The following is a 26,031-nucleotide window of genomic DNA, read 5'->3' on the forward strand; positions in this document are numbered from 1 at the left end:
GTCCATATGTGCACTTGACTTTGTGGTCGTGTCATCAGACTTGCGGCCGCATGTCTTGGACACTTGGGTGAAGAGAGGGGCGGAGCTGTCAACCGATCACCACCTGGTGGTGTGTTGGCTCCAATGGTGGGGGAAGATGCCGGTCCGACCTGGCAGACCCAAACATATTGTGAGGGTCTGCTGGGAACGCCTGGCGGAATCCCCTGTCAGAAGGAGTTTCATCTCCCACCTCCGGCAGAACTTCACCCACGTTCCAGGGGAGGCGGGGGACATTGAGTCTGAGTGGAGCATGTTCCGCGCCTCCATTGTCGAGGCGGCCAACCGCAGCTTTGGCCGTAAGGTGGTCGGTGCCTGTCGTGGCACCAACCCCAGAACCCGTTGGTGGACATTGGTGGTAAGGGATGCCGTCAAGCTGAAGAAGGAGTCCTATCAGAACTATCAGAACTTTTTGGCGTGTGGGACTCCTGAGGCAGCTGATGGGTACCGGCTGGCCAAGCGGAATGCAGCTTTGGTTGTTGCTGAGGCAAAAACTCAGGCATGGGAGGAGTTCGGTGAGGCCTTGGAGGATGACTTCCAGACGGCTTCGAGGAAATTCTGGTCCACCATCAGGCGTCTCGGGAGGGGGAAGCAGTGCAGCATCCACACTGTATATAGTGGGGATGGGGCGCTGCTGACCTCAACTCGGGATGTTGTGACTCGGTGGGGAGAATACTTCGAAGACCTCTTCAATTCCGGCGACACGCCTTCCCATGAGGAAGCAGAGTCTGGGTTCTCTGAGACGGGCTCTCCTATCTCTGGGGTTGAGGTCACCGAGGTGGTTAAAAAGCTCCTCGGTGGCAGGGCCCCGGGGGTGGATGAGATCCGCCCGGAGTTCCTAAAGGCTCTGGATGTTGTGGGGCTGTCCTAGTTGACACGCCTCTGCAGCATCGCGTGGACGTTGGGGACAGTGCCTCTGGATTGGCAGACTGGGGTGGTGGTCCCCCTTTTTAAGAATTGGGACCGGAGGGTGTGTTCAAACTACACGGGGATCAAACTCCTCAGCCTCCCTGGAAAGGTCTATTCAGGGGTTCTGGAGAGGAGGGTCCGTCGGGAAGTCGAATCTCAGATTCAGGAGGAGCAGTGTGGTTTTCGTCCTGGCCGTGGAACAGTGGACCAGCTCTACACCCTCCGCAGGGTCCTTGAGGGGGCATGGGAGTTCGCCCAACCAGTCAACATGTGTTTTGTGGACTTGGAGAAGGTGTTCGACTGTGTTCCTCGGGGGGTTCTGTGGGGGGTGCTTCGGGAGTATGGGGTACCAAACTCCTTGATAAGGGCTGTTCGGTCCCTGTACGACCAATGTCAGAGTTTGGTCCTCATTGCCGGCAGTAAGTCGGATTCGTTTCCAGTGAGGGTTGGACTCCGCCAAGGCTGCCCTTTGTCACCAATTCTGTTCATAACTTTTATGGACAGAATTTCTAGGTGCAGCCAAGGCATTGAGGGTGTCCGGTTTGGTGGCCTCAGTATTGTGTCTCTGCTCTTTGCAGATGACGAGGTGCTGTTGGCTTCATCAAGCCGTGATCTCCAACTCTCACTGGAGCGGTTCGCAGCCGAGTGTGAAGCGATTGGGATGAGAATCAGCACCTCGAAATCTGAGACCATGGTCTTCAGTCGGAAAAGGGTGGAGTGCCCTCTCTGGGTTGGGGATGAGATCCTGCCCAAAGTGGAGGAGTTCAAGTATCTCGGGGTCTCGCTCACTAGTGAGGGTACGATGGAGCAAGAGATTGACAGACGGATCGGTGCAGCGTCTGCAGTGATGCGGACTCTGTATCGGTCCGTCGTGGTGAAGAAGGAGCTGAGCCGAAAGGCAAAGCTCTCGATTTACCGGTCAATCTACGTTCCTGCCCTCACCTGCCCTGGGTCGTGACCGAAAGAACGAGATCCCGGATACAGGCGGCTGAAATGAGGAGGGACTCAGAGTCGAGCCACTGCTCCTCCGCATCGAGAGGAGCCAGATGAGGTGGCTCGGGCATCTAGTTAGGTTGCCTCCTGGACGCCTCCCAGGTGAGGTGTTCCGGGCACGTCCTACCGGGAGGAGGCCCCGGGGACGACCCAGGACACGCTGGAGAGACCATGTCTCCCGGCTGGCCTGGGAACGCCTTGGGATTCTCCCAGAGGAGCTGGACGAAGTGGGTAGGGAGAGGGAAGTCTGGGCTTCCTGCTTAAGCTGCTGCCCCCGCGACCTGACCCCGGATAAGAGGAGGAAGATGGATGGATGGATTGGATGAAGTCGTGTAATTTAGTTGTTTATACGCTGATGATTCAGCACCCCTGGTTTTTGATCAGGTTACACTCTGCTGCGTATTAAAAACAGGTTTATTAGCTTCTCTTCTTTAATGATAGACTTCATCGTTGTTGCAGCGGATTAGTGGCTGTTTCTCATTCGTTTGTATCGCCCATCATTTCATCTTGGAAATCTGACCCAGGTTTGACAGCTGGTCTTGCAAACTACTTTGATATACCTTCTGTTGTCTCTTGATTTGACACCAAAGTAATAAAATTGATTTGAGTCCTCGACTGTCCATCAACTTCGAATTCCAAATGTGGGAACAACTCGAAGAGAATATACAAACATGTTGACAGCTGGTTGATGTTTGGAGCATTATTCAGTCCTCAATCTGTTTGCCTCTCCAGGACATTCTCGACAAGATTCAAGTATTCCTTTAACTGATCCGTCATCAAAGCTGACGTCAATAAGAACATACCCTAACAAATCAATGCCTTTCTAAATTAGGGGCGGGCAATTCATTTTTACATGGGACCACATGAGAAACCTGAATTGTGTCAGGGCCACACCAACGATAACTTCATTCTGCTCAGCTTTCTACCACTGTAAAATGCACTAAATGAAATGTTTTGAATATCTGGTGTTGCTACGCAGGACAATAAAACACTGGAAATATTTATTTTAGGCTATTTCAAATTGTGGTGTTTAATTTTTGTAATTTATGATTGGCCTCATGTGGGCCGTATGCGGCCCCTGGGCCACAGTTTGCCTGGGTCTTCTCTACATTGACAAACAAGTTCACAATCCACTACAATATTGCAAACTACATATAAACAATATCAATCAATTTCTATTGACTCTCCGATGGGCAGTCATGTTCATGTAAACCCATGAGCTCAGTTCGATGATGCATCTGAGTCCACTGCAGTGTGTGGGCTTTGTGTTTCCTATGATGGAAAACCTGAAATATGGGATAATGTAATTGTTAAACTGTCCATCAGTCCGTTAGTCCATCAGTCTGTTAGTCCGTTAGTCCATTAGTCCTTTAATCTGTTAGTCCGTTGGTCCATCAGTCCGTTGGTCCATCAGTCCGTTGGTCCATCAGTCCGTTGGTCCATCAGTCTGTCTTTGTGTGAAGCTAAACTACATTTCATGTCATAGTGAACATAATGCCAAGACTACAGGAAGTTACACACCGAGGCGCTCTCTCTCTCTCTCTCTCTCTCTCTCTCTCTCTCTCTCTCTCTCTCTCTCTCTCTCTCTCTCTCTCTCTCTCTCTCTCTATCACACACACATACTCACTGCTCCATCTTTGCTGACACAAGGGCTTGCAGAGTGGGTAATGAGAAAAGGTTCTCATGCATGAACACTCACGTCAGCAGGCCAGTCAACACACACACACACACACACACACACAAACACACACACACACACACACACACACACACACACACACACACACACACACACACACACACACACACACACACACACACACACACACACACACACACACGTACTTGATACATACCTTTAAATCACTAATCTCTCTTTGTGATTATCTTTTCTTTTTCTTGCTCTCTCTTTCTATCCATCGTCTCCCAGTCTAATGAGGATAATAGTCTTACGTTTTCCAGGAAGACAGTAATGAGAATGTAATGTTCTTCCGTCAATCCTCCCACACTGGAAAATAGTGTTTTTCACAGCGCCCTTGTTCTAGACCTGATTTCTGATCATCATGAATTATTGTCATGACGGCAGAGAACAGTTTGATCTATACCACGTCTTATAACTTTACCCTCTCCATGTGCTAGAGCGCCTCTAGTTTCAGAACTCCAAACTCTATATTTTAGATTCTCCTTAATGGCTGTTTAATCTCCATTTTCATCACTAACTCCTGCTCCAAACTCGGTACCCACAGCTACTGCAGCATCCAATTAGGTTTGTCCTCTTTTCACCTCTGTGGTGAAAGGAAAGATGGGAGGCAAGAGAGAATTTCAGAATAACTGTCTGATTTTTAGAAAGCCTTTTGTGAGAGGATGGAGGAGGGAATATAAATCAGGACATCATTGTCGAGCTACAATAGAAGATACCTGTTTTGTACTGCACTGCAGGTTCTATTCATTCATAGCTATGCTTGGGCTCACTTATGTAATTTAGTTGTCATTTTAAAAGATGTGCATATCACATATGAATAAACACTTTTATCGCCCTAGTTCCAGTTTGTAGATCTGTCCCCTGCAGGACTCCGTACTAAAGTTCTTTCACTACTCCCAAAAACTAATGAAAGGTTGGATATAATCTTCAGTTCCTGACACAAATTGTAAGGGAAGAACGTTTTTCTGCAAACTTAAGTATTTGAACACATTTACTGTCCCTGTCACAGCAAGGCGAGGAAGGGGGATATTGAGATGGTTCTGTCAGGAAGCGTACCCCAACTGACATTGGGCAGAATGCAGAGTTCTCCCTGGACAAGTTGCTATTTCACAGCAGGACCAGATAGAAAGACAACCACACTGCAGTGCTGTCACCTGCAGTCAATTTATAGTAACCAGTTCATCTCTAATGCATGTTTTTGCTGGTGGTAAAACCCAAAAAGAACCCTAGCAGACATTGAGAGAACATACAAACTCCAAACCAGACCTGTGGAGTTGAACCCAGGACCTTCTTGTTGAGAGAGACAATGGTGTTGTCATTTGCGCCACCTGAACTTTAAGAATTTCATTTTTTAATATTTTATTCCTTGAGTACATCAGAGGGACAGCACATGTTAGAGGTTCTGGAGATAAAGTCAGAGAGGCCAGACTGAGATGGTTTGGACATGTCCAGAGGAGAGATAGTGAATATATTGGTAGAAGGATGCTGAGTTCTGAACTGCCAGGCAGGAGGCCTAGAGGAAGACCAAAGAGGAGGTTTATGGATGTAGTGAAAGAGGACATGAAGGTAGTTGGTGTGAGAGAAGAGGATGCAGAAGACAGGGTTAGATGGAGGACACTGATTGGCTGTGGAGACCCTGAAGGGAAAAGTCGATGGGAAAAGAAGAAATTCCTTCAGGTATACAATCAGCTAGAGTTGCTATGAATAAGAACATCTTGAACAAGTTTTTCTTTCTGTTTTGTCTCAACAAAACACAACCATATTCATTTCATGTTTGTTCACTGTAAACCTGTAACACCTTCAGCTGTTGGCTCAGTTAGCCACACTAATGAGAAAGCCGCTCTTACGATTGGCAAGGATTTCTTGTTCATGGTGTTGCTTATCAGGGCAAGAATAAAGAGAAACAATTGCCAGTGTTGATCGTAGTGATGCTTGGATTTGAACTTCCATTAGTTGTATTTTTTATTACTTTTTAAAAATGTATTTTCATAGATCTTGCAGTGAGTAGACAGGCATTTTTCGTGACTATGGTAACGACCGTAGATGATCTCTTTAAAATCCAACACACAGTTTCTATCATCTCCGGATGGGATGGCAGGATGCTGTTAGGCTCGAGTCCTGGTGCTTTTGGCTCCGTGTGAAAGTCACTGATGTAAACACAAGCCTAGTGTGTTTATATAAGACTGACAGGCTGCCTGATTGATCCCAAACATTACACGGCCCAGACCCGCTGTCCCTGAGACCACAATCACAGGCTCACAACGTCAACATGCTCACACACATCAACGTCCATCCAAAAGTGGTCTGTCACATTTGTCAGCTGTCCAGACACATTTTTGGAGATGAAGCTGCTATCTAAGTCGTTCAGTCATCATCCGAAGGGCCAGTGGAACCAATCAATAATTATTTGTGAGCGTCATTTCACAGATTAAATTGTTTTTCTGGAGAAGGTCTTCTACTGTATAGAATAGAATGGTTTTGGAAATATTTATCCATGTATGTATCCATACCCTTTTTTTATTGGAGTTAGATGAATAGTAGAGGATTGACTGTCATTTTTAATTGGCAAACATGAAACTGTGATCAATTTATTCTTCGCGCAAAGCTAACAGCTAGTAATACTTGGCTTATAATGATAATAATAGTAATAATAATAATAACAAGAACACATGCAAGTCACGAACTGCAACACCCCACGACACCCCTGAATTCAAAATTTTACCTTGACCTTCCATAGGACAAAGATCAAAGCTAGTGCTCTGACCTACTGTCATTGATCAATGCACTAACTTTGATCTATGGTCTTACTCACACTGGCCTTCTCCCTCGTCTTTCTACCTTATCCGGTTCCTGAGTGTACAAAAGTTGAAATTTGACCTTGACCTACTTTTCTCAAGGATAAGGTCATCATCTCATTTATATCCCCTTTGCTGCCTGAGTCATGTGCTTTTGGTTTCATCTTTTTGTCTGCAACGGTTATGAAGATATTTGGTGGAGTAACAAACAGATGGACACACCAACACTGACATTGCATCACCGCTTTGAAGCTGGATGTAATAATAATAATAATAATAATAATCATTTATTAACATATAATTAGCATACATTATCTGTTTTGGGAGGAAGCAGTCACTCAGAGCGTACATAATCATCTTTATATGTTTCTGTAGTAATTAAATAACCTGGAATGTGTCCATTCATCTTTATACTACGTTAAGTTAAGTAGCTGCTAGCTTAATTTGCATGTTTTCTCTACGGTCATGAGAGTGGTGCTAACGTACATTTCATTAACCTCAGCAAGGCAGCAAATATACTCATAACCGCTATTACTAATTATAAGTATGGATGAGCCGTCCCTCCATGATTCAGTGTGAGTTGTTGATAAATCTGTTTTTACGACACCTGTCTGTCTGTCTGTCTGTCTGTCTGTCTGTCTGTCTGCCTGCCTGCCTGCCTGCCTGCCTGCCTGCCTGCCTGCCTGTCTGTCTGTCTGTCTGTCTGTCTGTCTGTCTGTCTGTCTGTCTGTCTGTCTGTCTGTCTGTTTGTCTGCCTGCCTACCTGTCTTTCTGCCCGTCTGTCTCAGTTGGCTGCAACGTGCTATCCTGTCTGTTGTTCTCAGCAGCCCGTCTGTCTCTATTCTTTCTGACATGGTGTGTGCTCCTTTCTGTCGGTCTGTCTGTCTGACTAACTTTCAGCCTGTCTGTCTGTGTCAGCTCCAGTGAAAGACAGCATGACATTTAAACCAGCAGAAAAGGCTACCGCTAACAGTGAGTGCCTAAATGTCAGCTCAGCCTGCTGGTGATAGCGCCTCCCCTCCCTGCCCTCCGGTCCTACATGCTCTTTCTTTGTGTTTTTGTTGCCAGCCACCCTCAGACACCTGTGTTTCTCTCTAACCCGTCAGCTCATTCTTTCCAAACCTGCTTCCTCCTTTCTGGACCTAAACCTCTAAATATATCCCAGGAACAAGAAGAACAGTCAGTATGTCTGACTATTGATTTATCTGCACAGTCGCACAGCTAGCAATGATTGCACACACATTTTCCTATTTAAGACTCAATGCAAGAGTCTGTGATGATCACAAAACCGATACCAATTCTGTTATCCACTGACTAATGCGTGTGTGTTTTTCTACTTTTAGGATCATCCATGAGGATGGTTTCTCTGGTGATGATGTAAAGCAGTACAAGCCTGTTGTTTACAGCAACACCATCCAATCTCTGGCTGCCATTGTCCGTGCCATGGATACACTGGGCCTGGAGTATGGAGACAAAGAACGGAAGGTCAGCACTCATCCTCTCATGCGCATGCGTTCCAGATGCCACACCGTTTGTAGCACATGGTGACATGCAGTCACATAGAAATAAAAGGAAATGTCTTCAGATGGTTCACGTTCCTGAGTCCATGACTGTGACTGTGAAATAGGAACAAAGATGTTGTCAACACTGATCTATTGCTCCAAATAGCTCCTGGAAACAAGTAGCCGAAGGATGAATGGCGTAAGAAGTGCTGTAGTTCTGGGAGAGGGCAACACATGACTCATAAAGTCAGTCAGCTTCAGCAGCAAGAAACTGAGACGGTGTCTTTGACGAGGACACAAGTCTCTGACCTCTTGGAAAACATAGATCTCTGCAAGTAACAGGGAGGTATTAGTCAGTGGGCCACTGTAACAACACAGTTTATTATGCTGTGCTTGCAGTGCACAAAGCTGGACACTGCATGTGGACTATTCACCCAGCAGTGGGTGGAGGGCAGTAACACCACAGCATCACAAGTCACTGTTCTAGTTTGTTTTGAGAGCAGATCACAAAATCTTCCACCCACCATTCAAAGTAAATGTACAAAGATGAACTACTCATGCATGGTGCCACAAGAACGACCGGTTCTTAACATGCACCCAGTAATTTGATAATATGTTTGATTATCCATCAAAAAACCTGTAGCATGGGAATATGGAAGACACGTTCACTAGTACCTTCAGATACGATCTGCTCAGCATAGGAGCTACAAACCGCTCCGTCGATATTTTTGTTCAACATACGAGCAAAATCTGAGCCATGATTCAGACAACCACCGCTAGTTGGTGGAAGGACACGGCATCAGTAAGGCCGGATCTCGTTCTTTACCACGTGTTGGCGGATGGATACAACATCAGTGAGACCGGATCTCGTTCTTTACCACGTGTTGGCGGATGGATACGACATCAGTGAGACCGGATTTCGTTCTTTACCACGTGTTGGTGGAAGGACACGACATCAGTGAGACCGGATCTCGTTCTTTACCACGTGTTGGCGGACGGATACGACATCAGTGAGACCGGATCTGGTTCTTGTTGGTGGAGTAAAGACGTAGCTCGTGTTTTCTCATGACTTCTGCATTTCTTTTTATACTTCATAATTGTTTACGGAAATTACTTATAGTTAATTATACACAGGTAAAATCAGCATTTTTATTGGTTGATAAAAATCTGTTTTTTGGTTGTTGTTGGTTTTTTTGTTTGTTTTTTTCAAAGTTTAGGTTGTTTGGGGCTTTTTTACAAAGTTGGAACAGATTAAAGTGATTTTACTTATTTTACATGGAGAAATGTGGTTTGGCTTACGAGCTCAGTCACAGAACGGATTAAACTCGTATCTGGAGGCACGACTGTTCACATGCTCACAGGAAACTCATGGTTCAAAGGCTGATGGTGGATATGCTCACCAGCTCCATGAACAGTTACATCCGTCACGGAGCAGCTGGCTGTGCTTCAGCTGCTCGATTAATGCTGTCTGCTGGGGGTGGATGATTTCAACTCATCTGGGATTCCTTGGGTTCCATCAACAAGTGTTACCATCATTTACCGGGGGGAACTCCTGTCATAGTAACAACATTTGCAGATGCTTTCTCTAGTATCTGGTGAGAGTCTAAGTTGGGACGGTGAAGGAAATGTAATGAAATGTAAATTATTTGTTTTTGAGGTGAAAAGACACAATTTTAACTTTAGGGTGCATGACGTATATTTTTTCAGCTCCTTGTCCTTCCTCCACCTCTTCCTCTTCTGTCTGTTCATCGTTGCTTATCTGAGTACATACTGTCGATGCTAGCGTTGGATATTTAGCAGCTTGAAGTTCATAATTGACTAAAACAGTCTTTGCGGTTACCCCTCTACAGTTTTCCTTTGCGTATTCGGGCTTCAAGCTGCACGGCTTCACTACTTCGCAGATTTTTAGTAGGTAGTCACGTGATACCGTACTCGCATGCTATTGGCTGACACCATCCAGAAGTGCGCTGCATTCCGAGACTCTCGGAACACAGCGCACATCCGTGTATTAAAGAAACACTTAAAAGCACTTTAAACATTCTGTCAGACTGTGGGAAAAGGTAATACAGATAGAAGGTGGTTTAATATCAGTATGGGGGGGGGGGGTACAAGGACCATGTTTGACTTAGACAGTGAATTAATAATATCTCTTCGTCACCCCGCCTTTATTTATTAGACTGTCAACATTCAGCGTTGATTCAGGAACTCATGGGAATGGCTGCCAACTCACTGTCCCCCGATGGCCAAAGTACCTTCATGCCAATCTAAGTTAGTCCCAAGCACACAGCGTCAGTATATGATACACTAATTAAGGATTATGAGTCTAATCCACAGAACATCAGATCTCAACACGAAGCAACATCAGTGGGTTAATTAGTGTAAGGAATGTCAGGCCTCAGTGACGTGTCCTAGCAGCGTCTCGGGCCCTTCCCTCCACAGGATCACATGATTCCAGCCACTGGAGATGTCTCGCTTTGAGTCAGCTGGACCCCCATGTAGCCTGCTTCCAGTGGGAGCTCCAGATTGTGTGGGATTACTGAAGCAGTACAAACAGACTGAGGCTGGATCTGCCTATTGACTGACACGTTTAGACTGATTTATAAGACATTTTTGATGTCTGTAATGCGCTAAAACTTCACATTTAATGTCTGTAAGTAAAGATAGAAGCTCTTGTGTTTGACTCATAAATAAAGCGTGGACGGGTTTCCAACCGGAACACAGAATATCCTTATTAATTTATTCATAGCAACACACGATATCCGTCTACCGGGACTCAAGGCAATGTCATGTTCTTGTTCTTGATGTTATTTACATCATTACATTTCCCAAATGTAAAAATACTGCTGTCAATTTTGACGCTGGACAGTGACTTTGACTGCAGTATTTACCGCAGTATAAGGCGCATTTTCTCAAAAACCGACAGTGCGCCTTATAATTCAGTGAACCTTACATGTGATTTTTTTGAAAGGCCATTCATGGAAGGTGCACCTTATAATGTTGTGCGCCTTATAGTGCGGAAAATACTGTACGTGTTGGTATTGATGGTGATTACGGGGATAATAATGAGGTCTTGCTGAAATCACCTTCTCATTGGGGGTCTGAGTGGAAACAACCTGATGGCTATTAGTAAAGGAAACGGCAGCGATTATCGTCTTACGTTAAAGGTGACATGACTTGGCAGTGATCGGAGGTTCTGGCCACAGAATCAAGGGTCTGCAGCTGGAATGCAGAGAACAGAGCCTGTCTGCGCAGCTCGTATGTCCACTGATGTCTGCAGTGGTGATCGTGGTGAGGCTCGGGGTTCAAACCCTCACTAGTGAGACAGAATGCTGCTTTGAACTACCATGAGATTCTCCATGAATGTGATCATGTCTCTGAGGGTCCGTCCATCAGACGCTCGTGGCTGATCCATGTTTCCGTGCCTGGATTCCTCTGGTCTGTAGTTGCAGTCATCAGTCAGACGCTCCTGTTCTGCTGTCGGGGCTGGAAGAGGACGGACTCTGTTCCTACAGCCCATCGCCACAACCCCCATGTTACAGATCTGTTGGTTTCAGGCATTCAAGGTGAACGGTTAAGCTGACGCACACACACACACACACACACACACACACACACACACACACACATTAACAGACGTGTCATTGGCGTTAACCTTACTCAGCGTCACAGTGTATTGTAATCACATCGAATCTATTGATACCAGAGAGAAGGGCTGAAATAACAATCTGGTGATTGATTACAATGTGATACCTGTGTGTGTGCTCGCCGTGTGTTTGTTGGTTTTACATTTCCAGTCATACATGAAGGGAAAAACCTGATTCACGTTTGGGAAGAAGCTACATCTCCCTTTCTCTCTCTCTCTCTAGCTCTGAGAATGAAAAAGAAGCCGTAACAAAAAAATGTGATTCGGAAAAGATTTTTAAAAAATTCCAGCAAGAGACAAAAGGTTGGAGGGCCAAAGTAGAAAACTTCTTTCCTGACCTCAACATGTTTCTGGGTGGCGTCAGCTTTTATTTAAAAAATCCAGAAGGAAGTGACCAAGAGGTTTACAGATGGAAGGAACTAATGACAAAGGTAAAAAAGATTATTATGGAGATCGGTTAGTTGCTTTTTTAAAGACCTGTATTTTTTTAGTTTGATAAATATTAAGAGGTTAGATGTGTTCTTTGTTCAGGAAACACATAATACTTTGAAATGTGAATTCCTTTTTGCGTGAATCTCTTTTGGATTTTATGTCAACGTGATTATCTTGTAATTTGGCTTTTATCAGTCAACGTGGCCTCTCGATTTCTTTAACGGAACCTTTAATGAATTTTATTCATGCTGACAGGGACCCACGACCGTCAGACAGCGTGCGTTAAATGCACTTCATTCAACAAAAATATTCACAATTTTTCCATTTCTCCACTTAAATTTCGAATGCGGAAATCACCATTATGTTTTGATCTTGCGTGACTCTCGTCACGAGACTCACCTGATTCTGCCTTATTAAATTAAAATGGACCAATCAGCAACAGGTCTGCTGGTTTTAACGCTGCAGCGAGAGAGGAGTTAGTTCAACCCCCCAGAGAACAAGAAGAGTCCTGTTGGGTTTGTCTGTCTGTTAAAACACTTTGGAACGTCTGCTGGTGGGATTCAGAGATAGACTAATAAAGGCTGATTGATTGATTGATTGATTGATTGATTGATTGATTGATTGATTGATTGATTATCACCATGCCTCCGAAAAAGATGCCAAAGTTAGAGAAAAAGAAAAAAAAAGCTAGAGAGTGCTTTCTTGCATAAAAAAACAAACAAAAGTTATTAAAGAAAAAGAGACAGATATTACTACAGGTATTATTACAGATATTACTACAGATATTACTACAGATATTACTACAGGTATTACTACAGATATTACTACAGATATTGCTACAGGTATTACTACAGATATTACTACAGGTATTACTACAGATATTACTACAGATATTACTACAGATATTAGTACAGATAGTATTACAGATATTACTACAGTTATTGCTACAGATATTACTACAGATATTACTACAGATAGTACTACAGATATTACTACAGATATTACTACAGATATTATTACAGATATTACTACAGATATTACTACAGATAGTACTACAGATATTACTACAGATAATACTACAGATATTACTACAGATAGTACTACAGATATTACTACAGATATTACTACAGATATTACTACAGATAGTATTACAGATATTACTACAGTTATTGCTACAGATATTACTACAGATATTACTACAGATATTACTACAGATAGTACTACAGATATTACTACAGATATTATTACAGATATTACTACAGATATTACTACAGATAATACTACAGATATTACTACAGATAATACTACAGATATTACTACAGATAGTACTACAGATATTACTACAGATATTATTACAGATATTACTACAGATATTACTACAGATAATACTACAGATATTACTACAGATAATACTACAGATATTACTACAGATAGTACTACAGATATTACTACAGATAATACTACAGATATTACTACAGATAGTACTACAGATATTACTGCAGGTATTACTACAGACATCACTACAGATATTACTACAGATATTACTAAATGTGTGTGAAGGTTCTGTCAGCTTGGTTCAGTGTCCACAGGAGAAAATATGAATTAAAGGAAAAGAAAACTATTGAGTGAAAAGTAAAAGTAAAAACAAAAACCCAACTCTATTACATCTTTAATTCTAAAACTTTTTTAATGACTACCAGGCTTTAACATTTTGATAAAACTAATATATAAATTTACTCTTTTTTTCTTTTTACTCAAACAGTTATGATGTTATTAATAAAAACATTAAAATTGACAGTTTGTTTAATTTTTATATTGCACTATTCACAAAACTCAATCCTTTCTTAAGCTTCTACCGTGTATTCTGTTATTACTTTGGGATGCATAAACGTCGTGTTGGGATGAACACATTCTTCTTGAAGTGCATCCCAGGGATGCACTACTTTCTTGGGGTTGATTGAACTCTGTAGATAGCACATATAGATCAATAAATAGGGACTATTTTGCAGCATTGCCTGAATCTAAGTCTAGAGACGAGGGAAGGACTTAAAGATGTTCTGGTCCCTCCACTAGAGGACGAGGGGTGTCACACCTGTCCCTCTACCTGCTGGAATAACGATGACCATTTAGAACTAACAGGTTGATGTAAATGTTAAACATCATCCTTTATAGTCACAAACATTCTACTCCACCTGTTTCACTAGCCTATTTTGTCTTCGCGCGCACACACACACACACACACACACACACACACACACACACACACACACACACACACACACACACACACACACACACACACACACACACACACACACACACACACACCCTCCCCATCTGCTTTACCAGCCCTGACTAGTTACTCTGGTAACACAGTGTTTTGCTTCGCTCTCAACACATTCCACAAGCCGTGTCCAAGGGCAGTGTGACACGTCCACTCACAACACGTCCACTCACAACACGTCCACTCACAACACGTCCACTCACAACACGTCCACTCACACAGCGGTAGCAGGCTGGGAATAGACTGTGTGTTGTCACTGCTGTACCAATCGCCAGGCGGTTTGCTCTCAGCTGACCAAATCCTCGCTGCGCTCCGCTGATGTGACCCTAATGAAGAGTAACTCCTGACACCCTTCATTTCTGTCTGTTTGGATCGGGGTTGGCCACACTGAGGCGCCCCCTCTTTGTGTGGGCCGATGTGCAGAACAAGAACAATAGCCCTTCTGTTGTCAGTTCCTCTTCATGGAAAGTTCATTGATGGTGATTGAGAGTGCTTTCCCCCTCAGGGTGCACCTTTAGCATGATGTTAGCATGCTGCTGGTGCCAGCTGGCTGGTGCCAGTGTCTTCAACCATCTAACTGATTAAAGGAATGGCGAAGGAGACGCCTCTGAACCACATCCGGTGCTTTGAGGAGAGAGCTGTGTACCAGTATGTACATCACTGACTGGCCTCGGGCACCAGTTTGTGTCAAGTTATTCCTTCAGCATCAACGCGGTGCTGGGGTGGATCTATGGATGTGAACGCAGGAGCAGTCCGACTGGTTCAGTGTCAGTGGACTAGCTTGCCTGTGGTGGACAACCAACCACACACACACACACACACACACACACACACACACACACACACACACACACACACACACACACACACACACACACACACACACACACACACAGGTAGAAGGTGGAAACAATTTGATTCTAGCTCAACAGATTTCATTTACGTCTTACTGCAGCTAAAATAAAATGTATTTCCTGTTATTTTGTGGTATTTTTCATCTTTGTGAGTAACACCTGAGACAGAACGGGACAGACGGACTGATGCTCAGTCCTGTCCTCTCCTGACGTCCTTACAGCCGCTATTGTAGCACCGAATACAGTTTAAGACAGAGGGACTGATGAAGAGAAATACATTAAGGACACAGCTGCTGCTCGACATCAGCACACACACACACACACACACACACACACACACACACACACACACACACACACACACACACACACACACACACACACACACACCTGACATAAGAAAAACACTTTGTGTCTCAATGGACTCTTGAACAGAGAGAGAGTGGGCAGGAGGATGGAAGGAAGGTGGGATGAATTAGCTGATGAAGGATGAGGGAGGGATACAGTGTGTGTGTGTGTGTGTGTGTGTGTGTGTGTGTGTGTGTGTGTGTGTGTGTGTGTGTGTGTGTGTGTGTGTGTGTGTGAACAACGCCCCTCTGATGATAGCGTTCCCTCTGCTCATTAAAGAGTCCACCCTGCCCACGGACACACTGTCTCCTGTCCGCTGGCAGGTTCCCGTCACGTCTGTCGGTTTTTTCCGTCGTCTTTCACAAAAACACACAAGCGCTTTGATCGGAACACATCGGCTGTGCGATATGTTTTATGTAAAAGCTTTGTGCAAACACTTATCAACTGGATTCCGACCCAAACAACTGGGTTCATCCAACATTAATCAGAGGAGCTTCATCGTCTCCATCTGGGACAGAAGACTCAGCGGTGACTTGAGCAGACGTCGTCCTGGTGTACGGCGTGTTCTTCCTCCGTTGTTTGTCTGAAACCTATTACCTACACATCAGTGAGTCTCACCGTTACACCGTGTGACATGTTCCTCAACAAGAATAAACAACAGCGGGAATCTTCACCGGATGCAGTCATGATATTTTCATGGGATGTTATTTCTCCAGCCCTATACTCTAAATTGCTTTAGCAGATGATAAACCCTTATATGTTTGTTATTTTCTGACACAGTAGAAAGAAATATAGCATTTCCTCCAGTAAACTAGTTTAGTTTCCCCAACCATTGACTCGTGATAGATGAGTGGGATTACTTCCTCTATAAACTCCCGTACGCTTTGTGATCTGGTGATCTGATTGTTTAGGATTCAACTCGAACGTTCTTCTCCATTTTTGAGAATAACGAATAAAGGAGTCCAGATTCTGGACCAGGTGAGCAGCTCCTGGACCTCATCGGTCTTTTTCTTCACAGCTGGATGTTGCTGCCGTTCCAACATGAGTGTCAGTGTGTTCAGGTGGAACAATCACAATATAATAAAGTGAAAATAAATTTGAGGCGGGGATAAGCTGCCCTCAGAGAGAGTTCTGTTGTTTCCTTTGTCTGCAACAAAAGACCTGGGAAATGGATTTTCCCAAATCTGCTGATGCTTTTGTTTGGTACAAGTTAACCTTCCTTAAAATACTGAGGTGAAAAACCTGGAATAAATTCATTTCCTGCTTGAGTTACCTCTTAGCTTGTGTCTGCCCATGGGCCTCGCACATTCTTGTCACGCTGGTTAGTGTTCTTGTTTGCGTGTGGTAAGAAGACAGGAGGTGGATTAATCATCTATACCAACGATAGATGGTGCCATCCGGGACATGTGACGGTGAAATCAACACTGTGTAACCGCGATCTGGAGCTAACAGCTGTTAGCATTAGACCCTACATCCCTCTACATCCCTCCACGGGCGGACCCTGAGACTGCACGAAAGACCATCTGTGGGACCACCTCTGCTCTTCGGACCCGGCACCCGGAGGCGCTCGTCATCATCACCGGTGACTTTAACCACGTCACCTTGGACTCATCTCTCCCCACAATGGTCCAGTGTGTAGACTGTCCCACACGGAAGAACAGAACCATCGATCTGTTGTACGCTAATGCTAAGGAGGCATACACCGCCACCCCCCTCCCTCAACAAGGCCTCTCCCTGCCCTGCAGACCGTTCCACTGATGCTCCCTCCTCCTGTGCTTCCTCTCCTTCAACCCCTGCCACTTCTCCCGAGCCCACTCCAAGAACTGTGAAGCTCAACGGCCCCACCTCAACCACTGGACTTCCAACCTCACCACGACCTCCTGCTCCCACCACGACCGAGACCATCATCACTGCAGACCTGGTGACGACAACGCTGAGGAGGCTCCGTCCCTATAAGGCGGCTTGACCAGATGGGGAGGGTCCCGTCACTGTGGAAGACCTCCTGCATCGTCCCGGTACCCAAGAAAGGACGCTCTACTGAGCTCAACGACCACCGACCGGTCGCTCTTACCTCCCACGTAATGAAGACCCTAGAGCGACTGGTCCTGGAGCTCATGCGTCCACAGGTGCAGGGTGCTATGGACCCTCTCCAGTTCGCCTATCAGGCCAAGGTTGGGGTTGACGACGCTGTCTTGTACCTCCTCCACCACATACTCTCCTACCTGGACGCCGGGGGCTGTGTATCTACCTACCTACCTACCTACCTACCTACCTACCTACCTATCTATCTATCTATCTATCTATCTATCTATCTATCTATCTATCTATCTATCCATCCATCCATCCATCCATCCATCCATCCATCCATCCATCCATCCATCCATCCATCCATCCATCCATCCATCCATCCATCCATCCATCCATCCATCCATCCATCCATCCATCCATCCATCCATCCATCCATCTATCTATCTTCCATCTTTGACACACATTTTCTGACAGGGACCCACGATCTTCAGACAGCGTGCGTCTCTTGGACGCAAACATTAAATGCACTTCCATTCAACAAAAATATTCGCAATTTTTCCATTTCTCCACTTAAATTTCAAACCCTGAAATCACCATTATGTTTTGATCTTGTGTGATTCAGTCTGATTAAAATGGACCAATCAGCAACAGGTCTGCTGGTTTAAACGCTGCAGCGAGAGAGGAGTTAGTTCAACCCCCCAGAGAACAAGAAGAGTCCTGTTGGGTTTGTCTGTCTGTTAAAACACTTTGGAACGTCTGCTGGTGGGATTCAGAGATAGACTAATAAAGGCTGATTGATTGATTGATTGATTGATTGATTGATTGATTGATTGATTGATTGATTGATTATCACCATGCCTTAGAAGAAGATGCAAAACTTGGAGAAAAAGACAATGAAGAAACAATCAGAAGTTAATGAAGAAAAAGAGACAGATATTACTACAGATATTACTACAGATATTACTACAGGTATTACTACAGGTATTACTACAGGTATTACTACAGGTATTACGACAGATATTACTACAGATATTACTACAGGTATTACTACAGATATTACTAAAAGTATTACTACAGATATTACTACAGATATTACTACAGATAGTACTACAGACATTACTACAGATATTACTACAGGTATTACTACAGGTATTACTACAGGTATTACTACAGATATTACTACAGATAGTACTACAGATAGTACTACAGATATTACTACAGATATTACTACAGACATTACTACAGACATTACTACAGATATTACTACAGATAGTACTACAGATAGTACTACAGATATTACTACAGGTATTACTACAGATATTACTACAGGTATTACTACAGGTATTACTACAGGTATTACTACAGATATTACTACAGATAGTACTACAGATATTACTACAGATATTACTACAGACATTACTACAGACATTACTACAGATATTACTACAGATATTACTACAGATAGTACTACAGATATTAATACAGGTATTACTACAGATATTACTACAGGTATTACTACAGATAGTACTACAGATATTACTACAGATATCACTAACAGATATTACTACAGATAGTACTACAGATATTACTACAGATATTACTAACAGATATTACTACAGATATTACTACAGATATGACTACAGATATTACTACAGATATTACTAACAGATATGACTACAGATAGTACTACAGATATGACTACAGATAGTACTACAGATATTACTACAGATATTACTACAGATATTACTACAGATATTACTACAGATATTACTACATGTGTGTGAAGGTTCTGTCACCTTGGTTCAGTGTCCTCAGGAGAAAATATGAATTAAAGGAAAAGAAAACTATTGAGTTAAAAGCAAAAGTAAAAAAAAAAGTTTTACATCTTTCTTTATTTTTTAATGACTACCAGTCTTTAACATTTTGATAAATTATATAATTTTACTCTCTTTTTCTTTTTACTCAAACAGTTACAATGTTATAAATAAAAACATTAAAATTAACAGCTTGTTTAGTTTTTATATTGTACTAGTGGAAAATCTCAATCCTAGCGTACTCTCCTACCGTATATTCTGTTATTACTTTGGGATGTATAAACGTCATGTTGGGATGAACAGTTTTTTGTTGAAGCGCATCCCAGGGATGCACTACTTTCTGGAGGTGAAGTGAACTCTGGTGACCTGCTGCACCGGGACACGCTCTGCTCACCAGTGAACTGACTGAGAAACGCTGAGTGAGGAGACTGACGGCCGGTTTAATGTTTAAACGTGATGTTCGGACAGGAGTGACCCGAGCCCCGTGTGGATGACTGATTAACAGACTCTGATGATGACGATGATGAAGATGACTTATGGGCGTGTGTTACCGTATGAGAGAGTCATGTATGGACAGAGCCTCTTCTACACACACTTTACACTCACAGGTTCTGCACACACACACACACACACACACACACACACACACACACACACACACACTGTGATGACATTAGGTGAGCGGTGTGTGTGATTGCATGGAGCGAGAGAGGGAGAGATATATATATAGTAAAGCAGAGTCTGCCTTATGAAAGTGAGATGTCACCGCAGAGAAGTGAACCGTATCCTAGCAACAGAGAGGACTGTGGTCCCATACCTGAGATGAGGGGAATGTGTGTGTCTTTGTTTTTAGTGTATGGAGATTTTGAATGTATTTGTACTCAGGTTGACGGTTCTCCTGTGCTTCACTGGAAGCTTCCCACCACCCTGTTAGCACAGCGCCGCCCTCCTGGCTGCACTAGAGCATCACGTCCTGGCCCACTGTGGGACCAGTTGGCGTGTTCCCTCTGCTCTCACACTCCACACACATGCAGGGTGGTTGATTTGGCCACACTAAGTAGCCTGGAGGTGTGAATGAGAGGCGTGTGTGTGTGCCAGGTGCTGTGCGATAGATACACCCAGCGTCATGTGACCTGGACCGACGCTTCCAGCAGCCTGAGTGATGAGGTGGTGTTTTTCAAATGCTCAAACAGTCAACTAAATACCAAACAGTTTAAACCGTCCACGTTCCTGGATCAGAATGTGAGCAATATGATTGACTCTGAGGATGGAGCGACCAGGAGGAAGACCTAGGAGAAGGTGGATGGAATGAGGATGACATGAGGGCAGGAGGATGCAAGAGATGGACATGGAAAAGGACGACACGCTGTGGTGACCCCCCAATGGGACACACTGATAACACAACGATAAAGAGGATGCTGGGTAGCTAATGTTAGCATTGGGCTAAAGCCGCTGTTATTAACACAGAGGTAGAGTCTAGACTGTGCTGCTAGCCTGGCTGGAGACCAGGGGGGTCAAACTCATCCCCACTGAGGGCGACATCAGCGTCACGGCGGTCCTCAAAGGGCCAGATGTAACTAATAAATGTAACTAAATGTAACTCAGTGTAATGTAACTAAATGTAACTACTCCTTAATGTAACTAATAAATGTAACTAAATGTAACTCAGTGTAATGTAACTAAATGTAACTACTCCTTAATGTAACTAATAAATGTAACTAAATGTAACTCAGTGTAATGTAACTAAATGTAACTACTCCTTAATGTAACTAATAAATGTAACTAAATGTAACTCAGTGTAATGTAACTAAATGTAACTACTCCTTAATGTAACTAACAAATGTAACTAAATGTAACTCAGTGTAATGTAACTAAATGTAACTACTCCTTAATGTTAAATAACTGAATTTCTGACTGATTCTAGTTCCAAACATTACAGTTAGACAGAAAAAACATGTTTGTTTGTTTCTCTGTTCTAACATAAATCCTTTTCATTTGTCAGGTTATTAAACCCACAGAACTCCATCAATCAAGGATCAAACTATCAATCAATAAAGAAAAATAACATCAGACACAAGTTAGGACGTTAACTTTGTTCCTAACATTTTAATAAAAGTTAAAAATGGGCTGGATTACTGCATTCAGGGAAATGTAGTTAAAGTCAAAGCATACTTTAAACCCATTTACTTTTAGACACTGACCTTTTATGCTCTCGCGGGCCACAGATAATGATGTGGCGGGCCACATTTGGCCCCCGGGCCTTGAGTTGGACACATGTGCTGTAGAGCTATATCTCAGCATGGGGCAAACCAGGAGGGAAAGGGGCATTTTGTATTCCAAAGACTCTAATACTTAAAGTTTTGAGAATGTTTCATGAAAAGGTGCTGAGGTCGTCACATTCCCTCGTTATTTACAGCCCATCATCACCCATGGCCTCCAGCACGGAGGAGAACAGCATGTGGATACGGTCACCTGGTCCGTTCTAGAAATGACAGCTGGAATATAAATTATAATAACCTGTAAGAAAACGTTAGAAGTGCATGTTCAAGACATTGTAATCTGTAACCTGAGTGTTTTGGGCCTCACTAGCTGCACCCTCTCCTTCCATTACCCACCAGTCGTGGACTAAAGCAGCTGCAGAAGAGTCACAGCAGTCACAGTGTATAACATCAGGAGGCTCCACTCAGGTCCTGAAGGAAAGGCAGCATACAGGCACACACACACACACACACACACACACACACACACACACACACACACACACACACAGCGCTCTCTTGCGAACCTTCTCACTGTGTTTGCCAGGCTGGTGCTGCCAGCATCGTTTTGACAGGCACACACACCCGTCCTGTCATGCCAAGCCGCAGCAGAAGGCCGCTAAGAGCAGGACCATGATGCTTTGCTGCTGTCGCCCACAGTTACAAGGGCCGCCAATCATCGGCGCATACAGAGATACAATCACACAGAGACGACGTGACGGATGGGAGCGTGGAAACGCTTCGGTTTGGCCGCGCCGACATGCAGGGTGGAGTGGGGTTCAGGGTGATCTGGTGCTGCTAAAACAGTCGGGTCATGTTGCTCCCTTCAATCCCTCGAGCAGTAGAGCACACACAGCTCAGACATGTTCTGGTGGCGATGAAAGAATGGTGTGACGCCAGCGCGTCGGTTCTCTGGGCTCACGATTGGCTCGGGTTCTGACAGACGGCCAAACATGGACCAAACCTCCCTGAGAAGGAAGACAACGTCAACCAGATGATCCTCACTTGCAGAATGTTGGTTTACGTCCAGATGGTCGGCTGCAGGTAGAGACCAGTTTGTCTCACCATCCCTCACACATGAAGAGCTTCAGGAGTCAGACGTCCACCAACGTGGACCAGAACACAAAAGCTGCTCTGACTTTTACAGAGTAGTTGGTCAAAAAATACCCCCAACAAAAGAAGAAAAGGAGCAAATTGGAAGACAAACAAAGAAAAAACCTGCTGCTCCATGTGAATGCCTCAGTCTCAGGTGAATCAATAATGTGTCCCTATCAATACCACCAGTGGTAACGATTGATATCCTAGCAAGACTGGTGACACGTTTAAAAAAGATACTGTTTTAAGATTGTTCTCAGAAATTGTTCTAGCATTTTCTAAAAAAAATAATGAGAGGGGGGGTCCCTGAGGTGTAGAACGTGATGTATGGAGGGGAGAAAAACGAGTAGAGGAGGAAGTATTGGAGATGGTCCTCAGGGATTTGGTACTTTGGCATGCCACTATGTCATTACGTACGTGTGTGTGTGTGTGTGTGTGTGTGTGTGTGTGTGTGTGTGTGTGTGTGTGTGTGTGTGTGTGTGTGTGTGTGTGTGTGTGTGTGTGAGAGAGAGAGAGCGAGAGAGAGAGAGAGAGAGAGAGAGAGAGAGAGAGATCAAGTGTCTTGTATGTTATCCTACAGTATTTCCATACCTCTGCAAAACAGAAAAAGAAAATAATCAATCAGTGTTTCAGTTCAGGCCTCAGATCCAGTGTCCTACGTGTGTGTATACAGTCTACAGTGTTTACACACACACACACACACACACACACACACACACACACACACACACACACACACACACTCAGGTAGCCCACTAACACACAACATAAACAGAGATTGCCTCCATAGCTGTGTGTATCCAGGGTGAACAGGGTTCTCCTGCTAACACCAGACCAGCTCCATCTCTGGTCTGCAGTTCTTCTGGAGGACCTGCAGACATAATGTCTCAATCAGCACACGTGTTCAGTATCCCACTGCCTTCTCCATCACCTCGACCAGCCTCAGACGCAGACGGAAGGAGGTCTGCCCAGTGGATCAGTGGTAATGATGGAGGGGGGGTGAAGGTTCACATCTCATCCAGCTGAAGGTCAAACAGTTGTCTCTGAGGCGGACACGAGTCGCAGCAACGTGAGGGTCCTCCGTCCTCACACCTCCCACAGTGACTGTACACTGTTATACAATAGTGCAGGCAAATACTCAATTCTGATTGGCTGCAGGAAGTGCTTTAACTCCTGATAATGGATAGTGCTAAGTGGTTCCAGTGGAACCGTGCTGGCTGCCCACTCCTCCCATTGGATAACCTGTTACTAAAGGAGACCACACCCCACTGCTCAACCACTGGTTCACCTCAGAACGCAGCCAATAGCAGCAGCAGCTGGGTCGCTGTCCACACAGGACCAATGGTAGTGAAGGGATGTCCGTTACCATGGTTATGGTTTACAGGATGGGTGGACGTCCTAGCCTTTCTTCGGTGAGTGAGTGTGGTGCATTGTGGGTAGTGCTGTCAGGATGTCAGTTATATGCAGGGCTTAATACCGTTTTGGGTTTTTTCGTTCTTGAAAAAAAAACTTTTGACCTGATGTTTGACTTCCTGTCCTGGAGGGGTGAGAGCAGAGAGAAGTAGTGGCTATCAGCAGCAGGTAAGAACAGGGAGGTCTCCCAGTCACCATTAATCATTACAGGTGAACACTCAGCGTGTCAGTCTGAACATGTATGATTTAGACATGAACTCAGTGGCTGCAGTCATCTTCAGAGCAGTGTGTTCCCGTACTGCCAGCGCTTTGTAGTAATACTGAGCTATGGGAGAAGAACAATGAAGATCTGCTGTTCAGCAATAAATGACCTGGTGGAAGTTATTCTGTTCTTATGTCATGTAGTGTCTAAGTAGGAGGCATAAGCCTGAACTACATGATATAACGGTCATAAAGCAGAGGTGTAGTGCTGTGGTTCTGTTTACTGGAGGGTGGGGGCATATCTATAATTATAGTCTATAGTATATAAACTGATTGTTTTAGTTTCCTATTTAAAGTCCTTCAGTTTCCGTGTTTTGAGCCCCATTCAGCTCCTTGTTGAAGAGGCTCCGTCTAAATAACGGAGTTTATTTCTCTACTTTTACACACGGCCCACATTATTCGGTTCATGGTTGTTAACGGAACAAACAGCTGACTGGTTGGACTGTGTTGTACTACATGTTTAAATTTAAAAAAATACACCGACATTATTTTTTAAATGTTTGTATTTCTTTATTTAGTGATAAATGTGTAGTAAATCCCTGAAGTCCTCGTCTCCGGTCTGCATTGAATCTGTCGGTAGTTTCTCCACCGCTGACTGGCTGGTTTCCGGGGGTCTGTCCGGTAATGATGCGGCTTTAGAGAAACATCGGACAGAAGTCTGAGCAGACACGTTAGTCCAGGACCCACAATCCACCACCTGTTGGGGGGTGTAACTCCTCTGCACTGCCCCCAGTCCTGGTAAACCTGTGTTCACGTCTCTCATCCATCGCTGACGTCATCGTCGGGGGTCTTCAGCCAATCAGATGTGGTTACCAGCATACCTGCAGTACAGTCCCGGTATCCCCCCCATACCGGTACCTACCGGAGGTGTGCCGGACGGAGCCTCACGTCATGTCCTCTATTGGTCCATCGCTACCGGCGTACATAGTGACGTAATACGTCCTCTGGCGGTGGACAATGGCCGATCTGCCGGTACTTACATATATTTATATTTACAAGGTACGTTATTAACCGGTTCAGGAACGCCAGTTTATGGGTAGAACGCAAAACCGAAACGTTATAATTCCGTTTGTGTTCAGAACGAACCGATTGGCAGAACATTCTGGTTCAAAGCCCTGGGTTGTGATTAAGAGACTCCGGGCGGTGCAGAGTGGAGGCATCTTGTTTCTGAGCTGGAAGCTGCGAACAAACTTGTTCTATGATGCAGCCTGTTGGTGACGGACCGTCTCCTGTCTGGTTGTGTGTCCTGTGTTCTATCTGTCAGCCACTCACAGATAATCAGGCCACGGCTAAAAATACAACAGCCGCCCATAAGATTAATACATCATTTAGGTCGTACGGACAGTCCGATGGGTAAACCTGCTGCCTGCCGGTGTCAGTGTGAGTTTCAGAGCTTTTCACACAGTGAACCTTCACACTTGGTGTGAAGTTTAACTGTAATTTGTGAGGTTAGCTGACTCAGCAGTGTTCTGTCATTGTGACTTTGACATATACTGACTGTGCCTGGTGTGTATTCCCTCAGTCGTACTGGACGGCTGAAATGAAAGCCAGCCTGTTAATTGTACTCGTCTCAGAATAGGAACTAATGTAATGAAGATAAGCCTGTGGCAGCACCGTAAACTGTGCAGCGGTAATATGAACCAGTTTTTGAACTGGGCCTGGAG

The 26,031-nt window shown here is 44.4% G+C and overlaps 1 protein-coding gene across 2 annotated transcripts in view; it reads left to right on the plus strand.

Annotated features, from left to right (window-relative positions):
• LOC137594321 (guanine nucleotide-binding protein G(o) subunit alpha) overlaps positions 1 to 26,031 on the plus strand; it is an 89,574-nt gene that overhangs the window by 16,012 nt on the left and 47,531 nt on the right. For both annotated transcript variants that reach the window (XM_068313731.1, XM_068313730.1), the window contains exon 3: positions 7,779 to 7,920. In XM_068313731.1, coding sequence (XP_068169832.1) covers positions 7,779 to 7,920 — 142 coding nt within the window. The remainder of the gene's footprint in view (positions 1 to 7,778; positions 7,921 to 26,031) is intronic.

The sequence above is a fragment of the Antennarius striatus genome, chromosome 4 (assembly GCF_040054535.1).
Source record: "Antennarius striatus isolate MH-2024 chromosome 4, ASM4005453v1, whole genome shotgun sequence".
NCBI lineage: Eukaryota > Metazoa > Chordata > Actinopteri > Lophiiformes > Antennariidae > Antennarius > Antennarius striatus.